Genomic DNA, 20,288 nt, shown 5'->3' with positions numbered 1-20,288 from the left:
GCGTTTGCGCAACACACTCACACAGCAGTGACACACTAGACGCATCACCAAAGAAACTCTCCACAAGGTTATATAAAAAATAGCCCTTGTATTATCCATAAAACACATTAGAACACCATCACATATGTACACTGTGTCACCAGGTCCTTGTCATACCTTTACAGGGACTTCCTAAATCATTAGGCCAATCGGGCCACTGGCATAACACATGTGGTGCACTTGACGCAATGCTCATCAATCAATCAATCAATCAATCAATCACGGCATTTGTAAAGCGCGCTACTCACCCCGGAGGGTCTCAAGGCGCTGGGGGAGAGGGGTATGCTACTGCTCGAACAGCCAGGTCTTGAGCTGCTTCCTGAAGGAGAGATGGTCTTGGGTTAGCCGAAGGTGGGTGAGGAGGGAGTTCCAAGTCTTGGCTGCCAGGTAGGAGAAGGATCTTCCTCCGGCGGTGGCTCTGCGGATGCGTGGTACGGTGGTGAGGGCGTGGCCGGTCGATCGTAGCTGGCGGGTGGGCATGTAGAAGGTCATGCGGTCGTTGAGGTACTTGGGGCCCAGGTCGTGGAGAGCCTTGTGTGCGTGGGTGAGGAGTCTGAACGTGATTCTCTTGCTGACGGGGAGCCAGTGCAGGTCTCTCAGGTGTCTGTGTCGGGGGATGTCCAGGATGAGGCGTGCGGAGGCCTTCTGGATGCGTTGGAGTCTTTTGTGAAGTTTGGCTGTGGTTCCGGCGTAGAGGGTGTTCCCGTAGTCCAGTCGGCTGGTGACGAGTGCCTGGGTGACGGTCTTCCTGGTTTCAGTGGGGATCCATCTGAAGATCTTGCGGAGCATGTGCAGGGTGTTGAAGCACAAAGATGAGACGGCGTTGCCTTGTCTGGTCATCGACAGGGAGGAGTCCAGGATGAAGCCCAGGTTGCGTGCGAGGTCCGTTGGTTTGGGAGCGGTGCCCAGGCCACCAGGAGTCGTCCCAGGCGGAGGGTGATGATCCCAGGATGAGGACTTCCGTCTTGTCTGAGTTCAGTTTAAGGCGACTGTTCATCATCCAGTCGGCGACGTCTTTCATCCCTTCGTGTAGGTTGGCTCTGGCGGTGTTGGGGTCGTTGGTGACGGAGAGGATCAGCTGTGTGTCGTCAGCGTAGGAGATGATGTTGAGGTTGTGTTGGCGTGCGATGGCTGCGAGGGGGCTCATGTAGACGTTGAAAAAGGTTGGACTGAGTGAAGATGGGGTGCACATGGGGTGCACATGTTATTAGAGCAACATAGAACCATTATACATCAACACAATCAGCAGGGCACCATAGTAAATACTTATCAGAGTGCGCACATCCATAAAATCGCCATCACTGTACATAGGGTGCAAACTTAGACCATGTAAACCCACTTCCATATATGTATCAGGCAGTAGGCATTATCATCATCACTAGGCCTGACTCACAATAGGCAAAAACAATGTAGTATTCACCCTTTGCAAAGAAGGCATATCCACTATTGCCACCTCCTCATTGTTGGGAGGGCACCACACTCTTGTGCTTCTACTTCGGAGTGCAGTATCATTAAGGGGTTACTTCCTCCTCCTGAACTCGGGGGCCTCCGTCGAGGCTTACCCGGGTGTCCGAAAATACAACAATGTCCCCTTGGTTTAGTCCGTGTTGACCTGTTTGGTCTAGGCAGCTGCCCACTACCACATGAGGCAGCTGCTGCACTGGACCAGTAGGGTGGTACCGTCTCGGCCCCTCGCCAGTACAGCACCCGTGCGCAAGATGTCCTGCACTCCCCAAAGCCCTGGGAGTGTGCCGTTGGTGAACAGCATGGAGGGTAAGGCCTTGCGCTACTTGCATCGGCGGGAAGACCCAATCTGGGTCTCCTGCCTGTAATTTCATGTTGGGAGCGGCCCAACTGCTCACCTCCTGTCTGCAAGGGTTGGATACCTGGCAGACCACTGGAAGATTCCGGTTGCGCCTTGCCGGCCACAACAAAGCAAACAGCGACGTCTCTCCTCTCTGGCCGCTCACTTCCTGGGACGTGGTCCCATGCAGCCCCGCCCACAACCAGGTGTGGACACGTGCCCCTTCACTGCCTGGCTTTCAGGGGCTCGCTCACTCCGGACTTCCACCACGAGTGGGTCACGCCCCACCCACCGACGTCAGCATTGCCTGAGAGACGCTGAGGAACTTCTGGCCTGGATTCCTTGCTGCTGGTGCGCCGGAATGCAGCCCGGGCCACACTGCAGAGCCCCAGCTGCCGATAACTCCTCCAGCAAGGTACGGTAGTGGGGGAAGAGGGAAGCAGAGGTTCTCCTGCAGCTCTTCTCCCCGTTCGGGCAGTCACCTTGAGCAGCTCGCAGCTTTCCACATGCTGCACAGCGACAAAGAAACAAGCGTTTCTGTCCGGTATGCGGGCAGAGTGAGCCCCCTCCCTTGGGCTCAGACCACTGGGATCAAAGCGCTCTCCACGTTTTGGAGAGGAAGAAAGCAAGTGGCACAGCGCTTCACCATGCACTATATCGCCCCAATCCAATTGGTAGAGAACAGGCACAGGCAGGCCAGCAAGCAGGGCCAATTTTAGTAGAGGGTAGTTCCTTCAGCCACCCAGCAGGCAGCAGCTTAGTCTTCCAAAGGTGGTTCCTCCTGGCACACTGCGGTCCACGCAGTGTTCTCTTTTAGTTCAGTTCCAGTTCCACAAGTTCAAAGACATGGGGTCACAGCGCCAATATTTATAGTGCCACTATCTTTGTTCTTCCAGGCCCAGGGCCTTGAACCCAGTCCAAACCAGTTCTGGGGGACACTTAACAATTTCCTGACAGTGCACAACACTCCCCATTGTAAGTGCAAGCCATGACGCCATATACACCACAGGGGGGTGGAGCCATCCTTGTGGAAGGCAGGCACAGCCCTATCCAGGTGCAGGTGCTAATCCTCCCACCACTCCAAATGCAGACCAGGCCTATTCAGCCTAGCGCTGACTCATCCAGACTCTCTGGATCCACCAAACCTCCCCAGCTCCTGTCACACCAAGACCAACCAGTCAATACAGAACAGGCAGGCACAAAGACACATAGCACACAGAAATGCCTACTTCCAAAACTGGTGCTTCTAAAATGGTAATAATAAATCTGAGAACACCAACATACAGCATTTATCACCATTATTCCAAACATACCAAACTTGATCATGCTACCCCTCTCATATCAGGAATTACTACTGAAGCACATATCAGGGAATCCCCAATGCATCCCTATGAGAAGGCAGCCTCACAGCAGTGAGAAACCAAATAGGCTGTGTGTCACTACCAGGATATGCTTATCAAAAAGAAATCCTTTCTGTGTATTACTCTTTAAGTTGGTGACCATGAGGCCTACACACTTAGATCAATACCTTTTAGTTTGTAACTGTGGCACTGGATAAATATTAGATAAATATTAGTACTCCACACTAGAATATCCTTTTTGTAACTCTCAAAAATGTATTGTCATAGGAAAACATTTATACTTAATAAAACCATTATTAAAATTGCATTCAATTAGTACTTTGATTGGGTGCTCTGGTACAATCTTGTATATACTATCTAACAATTCCGATTTACGGTGTCTATCTCAGAGTCACACACAGTTTGAAATCATTTACTTTTATACTTGCAAATTAAATACAAAATACATACATTTCATATACATTAAAAAGTCCCACTGTCTACGCATTTCGGTGCGTTGGTTACAATTATGGCACCTTCCTCAGGACGGACGAAGTTTAAAACCAAAGATTATTTACTTTTTTTTTAAGTATAGGGATTGAAGTCCTTCTATTAATTTTCGGGACGACTGTATCTCCTTTTAACGTTGCGATTAAAGCCACTCACATCATAGTCTGTGGGGTCATAAAATTTATTAAAAGTCTGAATGACACATATTCAATGGTGTCTGTGATGCAGGTACGTTTTTCAATGTGCACCGTCTACAGTAGGTTATCTTGCCGTGCCAATTGGTTTTACGCCCAATGTTAGCATTCAGGCTGTCCTTCCCTGCACCTTCTCAGGTGGTGTCTTTGTTCCGATTGGGGGCTGTGGTGTCCCTTAGTAGCCTGAAGTACAACGCTATCTCATTTTCTTTGAGCGCTGTTAGATACACCGTTGGTTTGGAGGATGTCTTCACTTCTATCTTCTCCCAACCTTGAAATTTGGAATCTCGGCGAACCTGCTTTTGACGGTGTCCTGCTTCCACCGCTACTGATTGTATGGAGGATATGCCACACAGTTAAGGCACATGCCCTACCTTTTACCTACACTGCACCCTGCCCATAGGGATAGCTAGGGCCTACCTTATTGGTGACTGATATGTAGTAAAAGGGGAGTCACAGACGTGGCAACTATTTTATGTGCCATGTCACAGCGGCAGTAAACTGCGTGCGCAAGCCCTGCAGTGGCGGGGGCCTGAGACAGGTTTGAAAGGTTACTTTGGTGGGTGGCACAAGCAGCGCTGCAAACCCACCAGTAGTATTTAATTTACTGGCCCTGGGTATATGAGATACTACTGTACAAGGGACTGATAGGTAATTTTAATTTGTCAAACCGGTGTAGACCAATCTTACAAAGTTTACCGCAGAGAGCATATGCACTTTAGCACTGAACAGCAATGATAAAGTGCCCAGAGTCCTAAGACCACCAACAACAGGTCATAAAAAATTCAGAGGAAGTCAAAAAGTTCTGGGATGACCCTGCAAAAAGGGCCAAGTCCAACAGTTGGCAAAATGTTTCTAAGACTAGGTTTTAGGATTTGTTAGGAGTAGTTCACTTTAACACCTGCCAATGGCCCCGGACCATAGGGACAGCACTTAGAGCTTAATACTTGCTCCATCAGAGCCCAACAGCAGGGTCCAAGGCATGTCAATTTGGAACTGGCCGAGCGGAAATGCAAGAAATGGGTTACTTGAAGCTTGTTGTGTCTCTATAGCCGAAAAAGGAGATCAGCTTTATGATCCTTGAGTATATTTATTTGTCCTGGGTGCAAGAGGGAGAGTAGGTCCAGACTTCAAGTCTCCTCTCAGGTCTCAGACAGCAGGTCCAGTCCTCTTCTGTTCTTCCACAGGTCTAGAAGTTATCTGAAGAGTGCACTGTACTTACCATGTTAATTTGCATTACCATACTGTGATTGGCAGAAACCCCTGGCCACTCCCTAGCTAATGGGACAAATGTTCCCAGGGGTGACCAAACCCACTTTTCCAGTACTTCCTGTGTGTTGTACTGTAAGCAATTCTACAGTGCCACTCTCTTATCAAAACCAACATGACAGAACCTTTCTTCCCTTGTGCAGAGCTCCTGTACCAACCGAAGACATGTGACCTGAGAAATGAGCACACCTCCTCCGTGGTCGCTCAAAACTAGTTCCAGGGGCTTTTCCTCTCTCACTGGGCCTGATGCCTAACTGGTTAGGTGGATAAAAGAAGGGAGAAGGCTCAGGTGTAAACTGCATCTGCCTGTGCAAACTGCTATGCATAGATTCAGAGGGTCAGCCTGTCAGAGAAACAGAACAAATGCCCACACCCAAAGCCTAGCCCAGGGAGCAAGTTTACCTCTCACCAGGGAAGCTATTAAACTTTTTGGGTGTCAGTTGGTAACATATGGGCTTTTAGAAACTTTCGTCTTTAGTACCTTTTCTAAAACATTTATTACAAGTCTAATGTTACAATGAATTGGGCTTGTAATAAACATTTGTTGAAGTGCTAATATGAACTCTGCAGGTGCTTCCTATTTGAAGGTAGCAAATATTAAATTTAATATTTAATATTGTATCCCAATGCTTTCCTATGGAACAGCTATTCTTGCTACAGTGAAAATTACTGTAATGACTTTTACACTACAAGGATGTTTAACTTTAAACTGTCACATGTCCTACTTTTGCCATGCGCCTTCCCTTATAGGCATGTAAGCTCAACTATGGGGTGATGTATTCATGTTGAAAAGAAGGGTTTAAGCCTTTCAAAATTGGATATTTTCACTGGTTGAATTTACAATTAAAACCTGCGCAGCCAAGCTACTGGTGGCAGGCCTGAAGTCCTCTTTATATTGCCGCTATAATGGATAGCAAAATGAGTGCTTCAACCCACTTGTGGTATTTCATTTACAGGCCCTGGGTACACTGTGGTATCATATGATTGGGACTTATAGGTAAGTTAAGGATGCCAATCAGGGGGGTGCCAATTTCACCATGTTGAAAGAGGGAGCACAGGTTGCTTATCACTGATTAGAAGGGGTAAATACACAGAGTTCTACAGCCAACTAAAACAGTCAAGGCAAATATCTGTTGTGGTGCCACACAAAAGGTGGTCATTCCCAACAGATACTGTTCCACCACCTAGGACGAGAGTCACAAAGCCAGGTCTGGTGGCGCAATAGTATATGGCATTCTTTCTAGAGATCTTAGTTTGACCTCTTGGCCACATGTTCAAGTTCTGATGGGTCCACAAAGCCTTTCCCCCTTCAGAGAACACATGGTGTTAAATCTGCAAGCACTTCACTAATGCTGGTAGCTAGATGTTTAATATTCAAGATACTCTGCATCGTCCACCGAGCCTTCCACTATACTTTCAAATTAATTTTAAGCAATGCAGATAAAACAGGACTTTATGTGAGTCAATGGGAAAAAGCAGAGGAGAAAGCCTACTTTGGGAGGATGCTAGAGGGGTATGATGATGCCCAATAGCAGGGCTGTGGACAGAAATTCTAAGGGCTTGGGAGCATCCAGAAGGAGAACTGGGTGAGGGCGCTGAGGACCAATCAGGACTGACCGAAGGAGATGAGGAGGCCCCCCACAGGAATCCACTGGAATATAATGTGTTAAGTTGGAGGCACTTCCACCGGCACTGCCACAGCCCTCTAATGATTAGGTTGAGTTGAGGTCAGACCCTCCTGCACCTCTTGAATTGTTGTAGAAGTTTAGACCCCACTGGTGAGGTCCTTTGTCAATGGCTCGGCAGCAGCTGTTGGGCCGTTTCCCTCCAACACCCCCATTCCCACTGGCCACATTTGAGAATAGACTTTATACCAGCAACAGCAGTTGGGAGCAGATGTTTGCCTGACTTTGCAACCATGTTCCCTTTTAATTTGTTTTTTCTCATGTCTTTCCTGTAGCATTATTGGACATGTATCAGATGCCACAGTTATCCTCCCTTTATTTTTCTCCTATGTCACCATTACTTCGATGGACAGTCCAGTCTTGACACCCAAAAGGATGAAGATTGCATGTTTATTGTACATAGAACCTTTTATTGGCCACCATCGCTTGTATCTGTCCTGGACATCTGAATCTTGTAATACCTTGATTAATTCAGTAATTTTCTGTGACTGTCTACACTCTCGGGTGTCTAATATAAAAGCCAATAAAATATGTTTAAAAAAACAACAGGACTTTATGTTCTAGGCTAGCATCATAGGTGATTACACTGTCTTACAATAAGCCATCAATGGCAGTAGTTGCTTTTTTGACCAAGTGCTCAAGCTCTCGAACTACTTGCCATTATATATTCAGAAGCATATAAAGTTCAGAAGAGAAGCGAAAACCTGTTTGTTCCTGATATAACTACATTACCTGAAAGGCAGACAGTGGGACTACTACCATGATAGTAGCAATGATGCCAACAAATGAATAGGATAGATTACCTAAGCAATGCTACCCACAAGTTATGCTACTCCAACCAACATTAGAAGCATGTGCTTACTCGACACCTGAAATACACTTCTTGGCTGGTGAAACTGGAACTCAAACCAATGCTCAAATATAAAAACCATGGTTAATAATCTCTGTCCTACCGCTTACTTCCAACCACACGAAGAGTGATATTAACTTCAGAAATTCAAACAGTCCTCCCTGTCCCACTCTGATATAATCGTCTTGACAACATGTATCATTTACCAATCCACTTCCTGTTTCCAGTCATTAGGGGGAAAGACATATAATACATGAATGGTCCTGTTGATCTCTGTTGGCAATTAGATAACGCAGACACATCTAATAATTCAGTGCTAATCAAACAGATGGGCTATGACTGCAGATATCTTCTACACTGCGGGCCATGGGAGGACTCCAACAAAGTCCAACCTGCAGGTCCCAAATGGTGGTATTTTATGAACACTGACATCTTATAAAGTCAACGATGCAAAGGATGAACTTAGTACAGTGCATCTTGGGAAATTACACCCATATTTGCAATCGTACAAAGGAGGCCAGCAACACAATCCTCCAGGTATATCTCTGTCTTGCTTTAAACCTTCTCTACATTACTTACCTTCCCCAAATCAATACAATGTCTGAGTGGTCCACAATCAGCAAAGACACCGTACACTAGATTGAGAACATTAAACATTGAAAAAAAATTCAAACCTAATAAAGGGAACTGCAGTAAAACCCAGAGCTGCCAGCAGTTCAACAACATTTTAAAATGCATCTTTCTCACATTCCTAAATCCATGACACCACCACACCGCACACTGTATCCCACTATTCGATAACCGCACCACAGTGGTAATCATGAACAACAGGAGAACCAGGATGCTTGTTTACGGTCCACGGAGGGACCTGGCCTGGCAGTTCAGGCTGGACTGTTCTCATGAGGAACAGGGTCAAGAATGATTGCTGGGTCTAAACTGGGGTGTCATGATGAGCAAAAGAACGGTAGATTTAACCCAGATCGCTTGACTGGGGGTAAGTGTTTGAAAGATTTCAGCACTCTGCCCATCATCTTGTTATGTTTGTAACATGAGAACACTTCCCATGCATTCTCAAAACAAAGACCATTCCCTCGGGTACCCGCACAGAGATAGCATGCGCTAAATAATGTCACGACAATACAATAAATAATCAAAAAGTGATGTCACCCCATTTATTTAGTAGGTCTTTCTCTACAGAGTGTTTCCACTAAAAAAACTCAGTATCAGTCGCTTCCTGCAGTTAAGAATAAGATGGTCGAGCAAAGGACCGTGCCCATGGGCTCCATAAAGCCTCCTCATCCTTCACATTAAAATGTATGGTGGGGGTCTATATATCAGGTACTTACAAGCATCTAACAGGCTAAACAAAAGTTCTTGTAAATGAAACTGGCAGGTAATATTTTTTAAACAAATTGAGTGTGCACTTAGTTCGATAAACAAATTTCACCACATGGAAGGTGCGAGAGCAAGTTAAAATAATAAAAGTTCACATTTTCATTAGTTGAACTAACTGTTACACATTTAAAAATGACAAAGCCTCTTGTTGACCATGCATTATATAGTCAAAATATGGAAGCCACAAACAAAATTAATTCCACTTTGAAACATTATACCTACATTGACAGGTTCTTTCACAAACTGTTTTGCCTGGGCCCTGATGTCTTCATCCAGCTGGTCACCCACGGCGCGCAGACGGCTGGACACAACGTAAGGGTCAAAGTCATCCTCTCCCTCTGCAATGAAGGTAAGCATTTTAAACTTTCCCAAATGAGTACTGTAGAGTTTGGATGGTGGGGGCGCTAGTGGGTGGGTGTAAAGTGTGAGGTTACAATAAACATGACAGACACTAGACCGTGTCTCCGTCAGTACAAGTACCTATTCCAGTGAGAGTTCAATCAAAGACACTGTATAGTTAACTTTGCAACTATTTAGCAAATTCAGACTTTTGCCCGAGGTTTGGCAGTGTAATGCACTTTATTTTTTATGTTTCTAATTCCAACTTTTTTACTCGCTGAAACGCATAATACCGTATCGATTCAATAGTGTATTAAAACTGCCCATGCTGAATTACCCCTCCAAATTCATTCAAATGTGCATATGCTGATAAAAAACACAAGCAGATTGTAACCAATGTGCATTTGACTAATATAAAGAAAGTATCAAGTCCTTAACCTTGAGATGCTATTGGACACTGGCCACTACTCACAAACACGTTCTTCAATGAACCTCATGATTCAGTAATTGTCTCTCTAGTGGCCCAACTGAAGAGCCATCATGAAATCAGAGATGGGATCCTAGCTGGTTCATCCATTCACAATAATGACTGAGTCATTCAGGGTAGGTCTGAACTATATCTCACCATTATTTAGAAAGGAAGGCTTTGAGATCTGTGACATGAAATTAGAACTGGAAACCAAAGTTGTAGCCTACGTATGGAAATATCCTGCTGAATTAGCGGCATCTTTTAAAATCTGTCAGACGGCTCTTTGGCCTGCCATCATGTCAGAGAATGGCCCCTGCTCCTCTAGCAAAGGACCGCCCACCAGCTATAGAGATTGCTCAAAGCCTGGCAGAGATTTCTGGCCCACATGCACCAAGGGTTTTTGGAGTCGCAAACGGTGCGATTCCTAAAAATCGGCCGTTTGCGATTCCAAAATCCATTTTTGGAATGCATCATACATTTTCAGAAATCGCAACATTTTTACGATTTCAAAAAATGCGATTGCTTTCAAGAAATCGCAAATTTGCGATTTCTTAAAAGCAATGCATGATTAGTTTTAAAATTGCGAATTCGCAATTAGGGTGTCAAATTTACTGAGTGGTTGAACCACTCAGTAAATTTGCAAAAAGTGTTAAAAACGCAGCAAATGCATTTTTTAAACATTCATGTTACGGACACACATGTCCTTAGGACACGTGTGTGTGCAACATGATGCGAAAACAAAATTTCATGGGTGCAGGGGGGGTTCATTTGAACCCCCCCTCACCACCCTTGAAATGCAATCAGGATTTGCGATTTTCAAAGTGCGAATTCGCAATTCCCATTGATCCCTATGGGCCTTTTGGCCCATAGGATCAATGTGAATTGCGAATTCGCACTTTGAAAATCGCAAATTATTTGCGATTTGGTAGAAATTGCGATTTCTACCGAAATTCTAAAAAGCGAATCGCTATTTTACGCACTTTAGAACTCGCAACATCCCGGGATGATGCATGTGGGCCTTCTGTGCCTTCAGTGAAGCAGTCATGACTGCGGTTCAACAAAAGGCATTGGCCCACATGCATCATCCCGGGATTTTGCGAGTTCTAAAGTGCGAAAAATAGCAATTCGCATTTTAGAATTCGCAAAACGGGATGCATGAATATTTTCGCAAATTATTTGTGATTCGGTAGAAATCGCAATTTCTACCAAATCGCAAATATTATGTGATTTTCAAAGTGCGAATTTGCAATTCACATTGATCCTATGGGCCAAAAGGCCCATAGGGATCAATGGGAATTGCGAATTCGCACTTTGAAAATCGCAAATCCTGATTGCATTTCAATGGTGGTGAGGGCGGTTCAAATGAACCCCAACTGCACCCATGAAATGTTGTTTTCGCATCATGTTGCACACACACATGTCCTAAGGACATGTGTGTCCGTAACATGAATGTTTAAAAAATGCATTTGCTGCGTTTTTAACACTTTTTGCAAATTTACCAAGTGGTTCAACCACTCGGTAAATTTGACACCCTAATTGCGAATTCGCAATTTTAAAACTAATCATGCATTGCTTTTAAGAAATCGCAAATTTGAGATTCCTTGAAAGCAATCGCATTTTTAGAAATCGCAAAACTTTTGCAATTTCTGAAAATGTATGATGCAGTCCAAAAATGGATTTTGGAATCGCAAAAGGCCGATTTTAAGGAATTGCACCGTTTGCGACTCCAAAAACCCTTGATGCATGTGGGCCATTGATTCTTTGCTGAGCAGACATCATGATACATGAGCCAGGTCAACAAAGTATTGTGTTCTAAAAGAACAAGCTTCCTAAGTGAAATCTCTTAAAGAAGAAAAGAACAAAATTCCCAATGTGCAGGGACCTTTGTACATTTATTTGGCGGCCATTCTGCAATATTCCAACGTGCTAGTCTCAGGAGGTTAGGGAACAATTGATGGTTGCCCAACCTAACTAAGATGGAGCATCTGTCACCATGACTTGAGAGCCATGTGGCAGAGAGGCTATCAGGTCAAAGGTTTCTATCATCAGATCCATGGGAGTCTCCATAATTAGAGAGCATGTGGTTCCACCATCTCAAAACTGGACAGTAGAACTAAAATACTATGGAATGGAAATTCCCTTTTAGACTACTGAAAGTCTTAAAGGTTGACTTTCGGTATTTGCAAAGTGCATTTACAAGTAGTAAAAGCCCTTTGTGAATACCAAAAGTCAGAAAGTTAGACTTTTGTCTAACTTTACCTTTGTGAATCGGCCCCTTAGTGGCATCATAGATCTGTTAATAGCATGGTCATGTCTTTCTTTGTACACCATTTGTGGCTTCTATAGCAACAGAACTAATCTAGTGGCTAAACTACCCACTACGGAACTATGAGACTATTGTTCAATGTTCCCTTTCCGCTTGACCAACATTGAGTGATCCTAAGCAAATCACTTAATCTTCCTATGCTGTTTAGGCCCCTCCCAAAAATGAGATAAAATAATCTAAAAACCATTGTTAGGTGTGATATAAACAATGGAACATTTTGATTTTACAGTGTATCGCACTTCTTTATTCAGCATGAATCTGTTTGTGTTTAATTTTGCAAAACGATCCCAGCTTATGCTTCTCATCTTAACCACTATGGTCAATATGCAAAACCAAAGATACTTGGTCAAACAATTTCAGTAACAACATTTTATATTGAGTTCAAAAAACGAAACTGTTGTGATAATGTAAATGTCTCAGAAATGTTTACAACCCTTTACTATGCACATATTAAATGTATTCGCGAATCTGTCATGATCTTAGTGACTAACATAAGGGACTGGATGTATTGTAGTCTAATTACTAGACTCTTCATAACGTTCATCATTATCAAGATCTTTTATTCGAATCTCTTAATTTCATAATTACAGTAGAAAAATCATAATACAGACATAAAAATGTTTGGGTATATTTGCTAGTATGTTAAACATACCAATACATCATCAATCTGCCTACTCATAAAAAATGTATCTCTGACCCACTGCCCCATCCAATTTCTCTAGTCCACATTCATTATAAGTTCTTTTGGCTGTGTCCAAAGGGCTTAATTTAGGCCTATCTATGGTAGACCTACTTTATTTACAGTTTTCTGCTGCGTTGACAGGTGTTTTCCCCAAAACAGCTCATCTTCCAAAGAAGTGAGATGCTGCAATGAAGAACGCAGTGATACCAGGTCTGCCATGCCATGGTGGCATAGTGGACCCAATGTTACTTCTATTCTTGGTGGAGACAACCCCAAAGAAACAAATGTATGTGCCTGGCAAGTTGGGAGTTTTCTTCCAATATGTAGGGGACATATGTCCACTGTTACCATCTAAAATAAGCACACCTGGACAGAGAAAAGCTGATGGACACAGTGCTGGAGGGGTAGCACTAAATACGGTGAGGGTGACCCCTCCACCAACATAATCCCCAGTGGTAGGAGCGCTAAAAGAGTTTTGCTGCTGGCTTGGTTAAATCGCCATCATGTGACTTATATATGAAGCAGTGGATATACCAGATGGGTATATAGGACAGTTGCCAATCTTTGGTGACTGCTCTCTTACCTACCACTCTAAATAAGGAAGTAACGTATGTTCTTCTTCCATTCTGGTTTTCATTAACCTCTGATCACCATTTCAAGCAGTCCTCATTTCATATTTTCTAGGACCTCTCTGCTGCTTCCGGCAGGTATGATTCTTTTCTGTGCTCTCTCTTCATTTGTGATTTCTGGTACTTCACTTTCTTATTTTTTCTCCTACATTGAATGTTGATTTGTCTCTATATCTTTATCTTTACAACCTTCTGATTCTTGCTCAGTCCTTTTCAGGGTAGTGCAAAGACCTTCCTTTCGATCTTGAATATCATTTAGATTGCTTCAATTAACTCTTTATTTGGTCTATGCAGACGACTTTCACTTTCTATAACTCTTCATCAATGGCAACATTTTTAAATGTCTCATGTATTGCTGGCATAACATTTGTAGGAAAGTCATCCTTTTTGTCATGATCACCCCCATTTTGTGACTAATACTGGTGGTCACTGGCTCGGAAAGTGGCCATGACTCTGTCTTTAAAAGGTATATGATAATTGGTATGATTCTAATTGTCCAAGACAGCCTACCTCTGTATCCCTTTTATATGGTAGGGTATGTAGGTTTAGAGAACCAAGTGGACTTAATGCATGCCCTGCTGTGGTGTCTGGTGTCATTTTAAAACAAGTCCTGCCTAGCAGGCTGCTTTTAAAATAAAACTGTGTCCAAATTTGACTTTGGAATTAAAATTACTTCAAAAGTGCAAAGCTACCTTTTTATGACATATACGTTGCCCCGCGAGGCCCCAAGGATAGGGCAGGGATATTATAAAATATGTTTTATATGCCCTGGTGGGGAAAAACGGGCAAAGTAATTTGTGCTGCTAACCCCATGGGCTAACATGGGACGGCTTTTTACAACTTTATTAAAGTCTAACTTTTCTTAGGATTTAGCTAGTAATATGGTTCAAAGTATCAAAATAATGTTTACAATAAATCCAACAACTTGCTGAGGTTGGGTTTATTCTACCAATTACAGGAAAGTGGTTTTAGACCTTATACTCTTGAAGTTACCTAAACCAGCCCTGTAGCATCCTCTTTTGATTGGTCAGCCTTTGACAGACTGAGCCAAAATGCTCTGTATGCATTAATCAGGTACAATTGTCTGTTAATGAGAGACAGCAGTCAAACAACACAGTCATGGAGATATATGTATTTAAGCTTAAGCCTGAGAGATACCAAGCATTTCAGCTTTCAAGTAAACTATGCCAGGCACAGCTACATATTTGGGGCCGATTAGGATCGCGGACGAACCTGCGTCCGTCCGCGACCCCCGAGGTGGAGGGAACGTAAGCAGGGGCTGCAGCGTTCCCTCCAGTGCAATTAGGATGTGACTGCCACCCTGGTGGTCACATCCTCAATATTTAACATTGCGGCGTGTGCTGCTTGAAGCAGCACCCGCCGCAAGGTTAAATATGCATGCTTCGCATTTGCATGCACAAAGCGGCAGGCACCGCCCGGTGCCTGTCGCTTTGTGCATGCAAATATAGGGGGGTACCGCAGGTACCCCCCATGTGCACCCCCCATCCCCCGTCACCCTAGGGGCCCACAATGGGCCCCCAAAGAAAACACTGTAAGCCTTTCCACGGCGGAGAAGCCGCCGCGGAAAGGCATTTGTTCTGCCCCAACCTAATATGGCTGGCGGTGTCTGTTAGACACAGCCTCCATAGTAGAGCTTTTCCGCTGCGGTCGTAAGGCGACCGCGGCGGGAAAGCGGCGGATGGTCTTCCTGACCCCCCAGCTATTCTAATCTGGCGGGGGGTCTTTGAAGGCTCCGCAGCGGTTTTTCCGCATCCTCCGGCCTGGCAGACACATTGAATACATTTTCACAAGCTGAGGACAGGTGCAGTTTCAACTTCTGCTGTTTGACATCCTTTCATTTCTACCTAACCCTCCAGTTCTTGAAACACAAGGAGAAACAGTCAAGAAAAAACAGTTCATGGACTTTTACCCTCCTTGGCCTAACTGCAAATGCCAGGGTATGTACAGCTGCGGGGGTTCGTGAAATCATGATGTAGACGACAACATGAAGGACAGTTAATGTTGTCAGTTATGCTCTCACAGTTCCCTGAGTAGGTGTGAAGATGCCTGGGGCAGAAATAATACAAATAATAGCACAAATTATGTGCGTGGGTGGGTGTGAACAAAAAAGAAACAGACAAAATCAAGGTGGAGCACTGCACTGTTAGGGCAAAAACCCTCAATCCCCTGAAAGTGACATGCTTCGTCATAGGGTTTTCTCTTCACACTGAGACCGCAAGGAACCCAGTCTGGGCTGCAACTCCCAAAGGGAGGAGTGGAGGAGTTTTGAGATAAAGTTGATGTATTGGAGTGAGGGGCAGTGCAGAATAGGTGAAAAAGGTGTAGACTAAAACTTTCTCGTGGTGGGTGAAAATAGTCCTTTATTCTGGTGCCACCATTGGATAGAGTTAAAAACTAAGTGGATAGGGATTGTTAATACTGCCCTATTGTATGTGGTCAACATGTTTCTGCCAAATAAGACATGAAAAATCTTAAGGCATTCATCAGGACCAAGGTATATATGTCAATCACTAAATATAAGCACAGTCAAGTGGTGGCTATTTCTGTAGCCCGTGTCTGCAGGAGGGTCCACTTAAAAAAGCCTGAGCGTGTGTAAAAAAAACTCCACTCTATTGTCATCAGTCCTCACTTGAAGTATAGAACTCAGCTGCTTCCATATACTTCCTCATGTGTGGGGCTGACGGCAGGGTCAATACAGCAATGTGGAAACAATAAAGCCATCTGGTGGGAGTAGATTTGGTTCATAGAGAAGCCAGGGAGAGGAAGGAGGCTGGGGAGATAAGCTGGACTTCAAGCCAGGAGAACAGATGTTACAGGACTCAGACATGCACTCACCTCCTTGATACCCAGCCAGAAGAGAGCCCCCTTGATTAGATTAGGAGAGTGGCTGGAAGGGGAGTGTAGTTCAAAGTTAGTCACACCTCTGGGTTGGGTTACACTAACACACACACTCCAAGGAGAAAATGTCTCCATTTGATTATTGTTACAATGGTGCATTCTGGGTCACAAATATGTCACACTTTGCAGGTCGTGGTCACAGCAGAGGGTGACAACTTTACATCTATTAGTAAGGGGCCCCCCCTCTTGCCAGCCAAGAATGGAAAATAATCATGGGAGGTTTGCAGAAGCCCCTCAGATCATTCCCTGGACCATCTGGGCAAAACGACGGCCTTGCTGGAGCATTGGACTGCATCAAAGAAGACTTACACTCAGGACTGCACCTGCCGAACTCTCAAAACTCCACTAAGAAAGGACTGTGCCTGCTCCAAGGAAAATGAGTAGAGTCCCTGGGCTTCAAGAGGTAGACAAATGCTGGAAGAAGCCACCTGCAGCAGACCAAGAGAGTACTACTCCAGCTGACCATATACAACTGGATTTTCCTGGACTGCTTACGTGCAATGTGGAAAACTGAGTCCCAGACCCCAAGAGGCAATACAGAGCTTCTGAACCTGTGGATGGTGCTGCTCAACACTTTACTGCACAAGGAACTCTCAGAAAAGAACTTCTGAAAGTTTGAGAACCCTTTGCAAAGTTTTGGTGAAAAGCTGCAGAGGAATACCTGCTTGACGTCCTGAGTCAAGCCGCTGTCATCAAATTGAGAATCGGCCTGACCGCACTGGTTTGACCCACTGAAAGCTCCGGAGCTCCTTACAGATGACACCAAGAACAAAGACTTCCAGGGATCACCGAGGCATCGCGCTGCCAGAGGCCGCTGTCATTGAGGCACAATCCAAATTCGAGGATTCTGAGGAACCCGAAGACTATACGGCGAGTAAAAAAGCTGAAAAAGTCACTAAGTGAGAAAGCAAAATCTTGGCCAGGACCTACCACTCAACCTAGCCGACCTGTGCTACATCATAGCATGAAATTTTGACTTTTTCCCAGTCCAGCGTGACCAGATGGCCCCGAGTGGCTCTTTTAGCTTTTTGGTGCTAGAATGGACTTTTGTTAATTTAATCTTTACAAATCTATATCTCCAGTTCCCTACTTCGGATTGTTGTTGCTTTGGTTTAATTTAAAGATAAAGCTATTCTCCATTATTATAAATTGGTGTTGGATTTTAATTGTGGTATGGCCTTTACTTATTTATTGTTTTGGTGATTTTAAATGCTTTACACTTGCCTGTTTCCTAAGTTAAGCCTTACTGCTCATTGCCAAGCTACCAAGGGTTGAGAAAGGATTGATTTATCGAGACATGACTGGACCTTATTAGTGTCTGTGGTATTATTACTAGCTGAAGGTGCATACCTCTACCTGCTAATAACCCACTTTCCAACCTTTCTAATCTTGCTAAAATTGTGTTATTCACCACCTCTTCTTTTTATACCTGTGTTCCATCCATGTGTATCTCATTGCTCTTGGCCTCTTTCCACTGGGTACTACTACACCTATTCTCAATCTTCCTTCATTCACAATAAGTGTGTTACTTTGCAGTTTGCCGTCTTTTATCATCTATAAAATGTACTCTTTCTTTGACCATTCTAGCAGCCAATTTTTAAATTGCCTCTCTAGTTTTCTTTAAGTCAAATCTCTGGTTTTCACAAATTATAGTTTAGGGTAAGTAATTTAACTTCATTGTATCATGAGAGAAAACCGAGACCAATTGCTTTGTGGTTGAGAGGTTTTTTTTACAAGGCATTTGGTGCATAATCATCTAGAAAACATCACTACCTCTGATAGCATTGTGTAATAGCTGGTTACTAAAGCTAATGTGTTATTAATTGCATGTTGAGATGATAATTTGGTGTTTTGCCATTGAGGGATGTTAGACTATCCTGACTGTGACTTCAATTAACAAACCTCTCTTTAAGACAATACTTCATTTATTTTTAAATAAAACAACTCTGGGTCTTTGCTTGTTGGTCCTAAAGGAATTAAAAGGAGAACATCATTGTTGTGCCCTTCTGATCTAAGCAATAAGTATTAACAAAATTGAAGTCCCCAAAAATAGAGAACAATATAGATTGTTTTCCACCAGGGGTTTTCAGGACCTCAAGTTCCGAGGAATTTTGTGATTAGTGTCTATACGAACTGGTTTGGACGGGAAGGGGACGACATACGGCTACGGACGTTTTTGGAACAGCTCTGGTTTGACGAATCTGCAGCTGGATTCAAACGAGTACGGACTACTGCACTGTATAACATTAATTAAAACCAAACAAGAAAGGGGACATGTTGCTTGAAGCCACTGAATAAAGGGCTAAGCACTACCCTTGACTCATCAGAATACTTGAAAGCATTGATCCCGCTGGACGCTTCATCATTGAAAACACATCCGTCTCACTGCTCTTGACTCGCCGTAATCCTTAAAAGAATAGACTCGTTTGGATGCATCATTACAAAACACGCATCCACATCTTGCAAACCACATATGAATGCTAGTCCCAGGAACCTCAAGTCCCCTATCGAACTGTAACAGAATAACTCGTTATTCACGAACCATACGATACATTTTATGGTTTTGAACCAGTGATCCTGTGACAACACACGGCCTGGCCATTGGGTTGCAACTTTGCTTCTCCAACATTATATCGTCGCGCTTAAGGAGCTTCTACTACTCTTTTTTGCCCTGAAGAAGTCCCCGCAGGGACGAAACGCGTTGGCTGTGTCTTTTAACATTTGGAATGAATAAAGAAAAATCGTTTTTGAGAAAAAAATTGTCCTGTTTCATATGAAAAAAATGTTTGTGTGCAAACTAGAAGACCTTAGTTTACACATGTCCTTGTTGTGGTGCACCTTTGCTTAAAATTACGTTTTGTATCCCAAAGTTCTTTATAGAACTGCCATTGTGATGGTGGGTGGTTGTCAGTGTGCACACTACTCCCTCGGTGATATTTAGAGGGGAAATATTAATTTGGCTATTGTGGTCAGGTGCTTCGTTAAGAAAGGTTCCACCATCCAACTTGCTTCTTTGTTTTCCACCAGGGGTTTTCAGGACCTCAAGTTCCGAGGGATTCTGTGATTAGTGTATTTATTGTAATCACATGCTCATTGGAGTTTATAATAAACGTGTTAATTCACATGAACCTAACTAAAAGACTGATTAATTATGAACAGTTGTGACTAAATGAACCTGATATTAACCCGATAAGCATTGATTATAAATAAAGCGTTGTGGGAGGAGCCAAGATGACTTGCTGAAAGCAGCAACTACCAAGTAACTATTGCACGCAGCTTCATGCAGCTACATGCTGCCTAGCAAAAAGTGGCCTCCTCTCCTCTCACCCCTCTCCAAAAAGTTTGGCGAAGAATCTGGGAATAAAGATTGACAACTTTGACAACATTGACATCTGGCCCCAGCGCTTGCTGCCTCTCCCAGGGGCGACCCCGCAGGCTCTCTCTGTGGCTCTTGCCTGCGGGGGTGAGCCCTCTTCAGGGATCCCTGGCGGTGACCCTCGCTTGCATCTGCCTCTGCGATCTGCCGGACGTTTGATCTGCCACCCGACGACAACAACCCGGGAGGTAGGATCGTTGGCTGCTTGCTGATTCCTAGCGGAGCCTCCCGCTAACATAGTGCTGCAGCTGCTCCCCCTCGCACCACCCTCCTTGCAACTCGCCTGGACCTTGGATGGCAGCCGCCAGTGACCGCAGAGCGAGGATGGCCACCACTGCTCTTAACATGCCTGGGCAGCGCCCCATGGCCAACACGTGACTGCACCAACACCCCCACCACCCTGCGCACTCTCGCGCCCACCGAGCCGGATGACCGCAGGCTCTCCAGGATGGCGACGCACCT

The 20,288-nt window shown here is 44.3% G+C and overlaps 1 protein-coding gene across 1 annotated transcript in view; it reads right to left on the bottom strand.

Annotated features, from left to right (window-relative positions):
• Positions 1-20,288, bottom strand: part of BCL2L15 (BCL2 like 15) — a 129,511-nt gene that overhangs the window by 24,432 nt on the left and 84,791 nt on the right. Inside the window, exon 2 of the mRNA XM_086920361.1 lies at positions 9,309-9,424. Within this exon, the coding sequence (XP_086776487.1) occupies positions 9,309-9,424 (116 nt within the window). The remainder of the gene's footprint in view (positions 1-9,308; positions 9,425-20,288) is intronic.

Source organism: Lissotriton vulgaris, chromosome 5, assembly GCF_964263255.1.
Source record: "Lissotriton vulgaris chromosome 5, aLisVul1.2, whole genome shotgun sequence".
Lineage (NCBI taxonomy): Eukaryota > Metazoa > Chordata > Amphibia > Caudata > Salamandridae > Lissotriton > Lissotriton vulgaris.
This window is presented reverse-complemented; position numbering and strand designations above follow the sequence as displayed.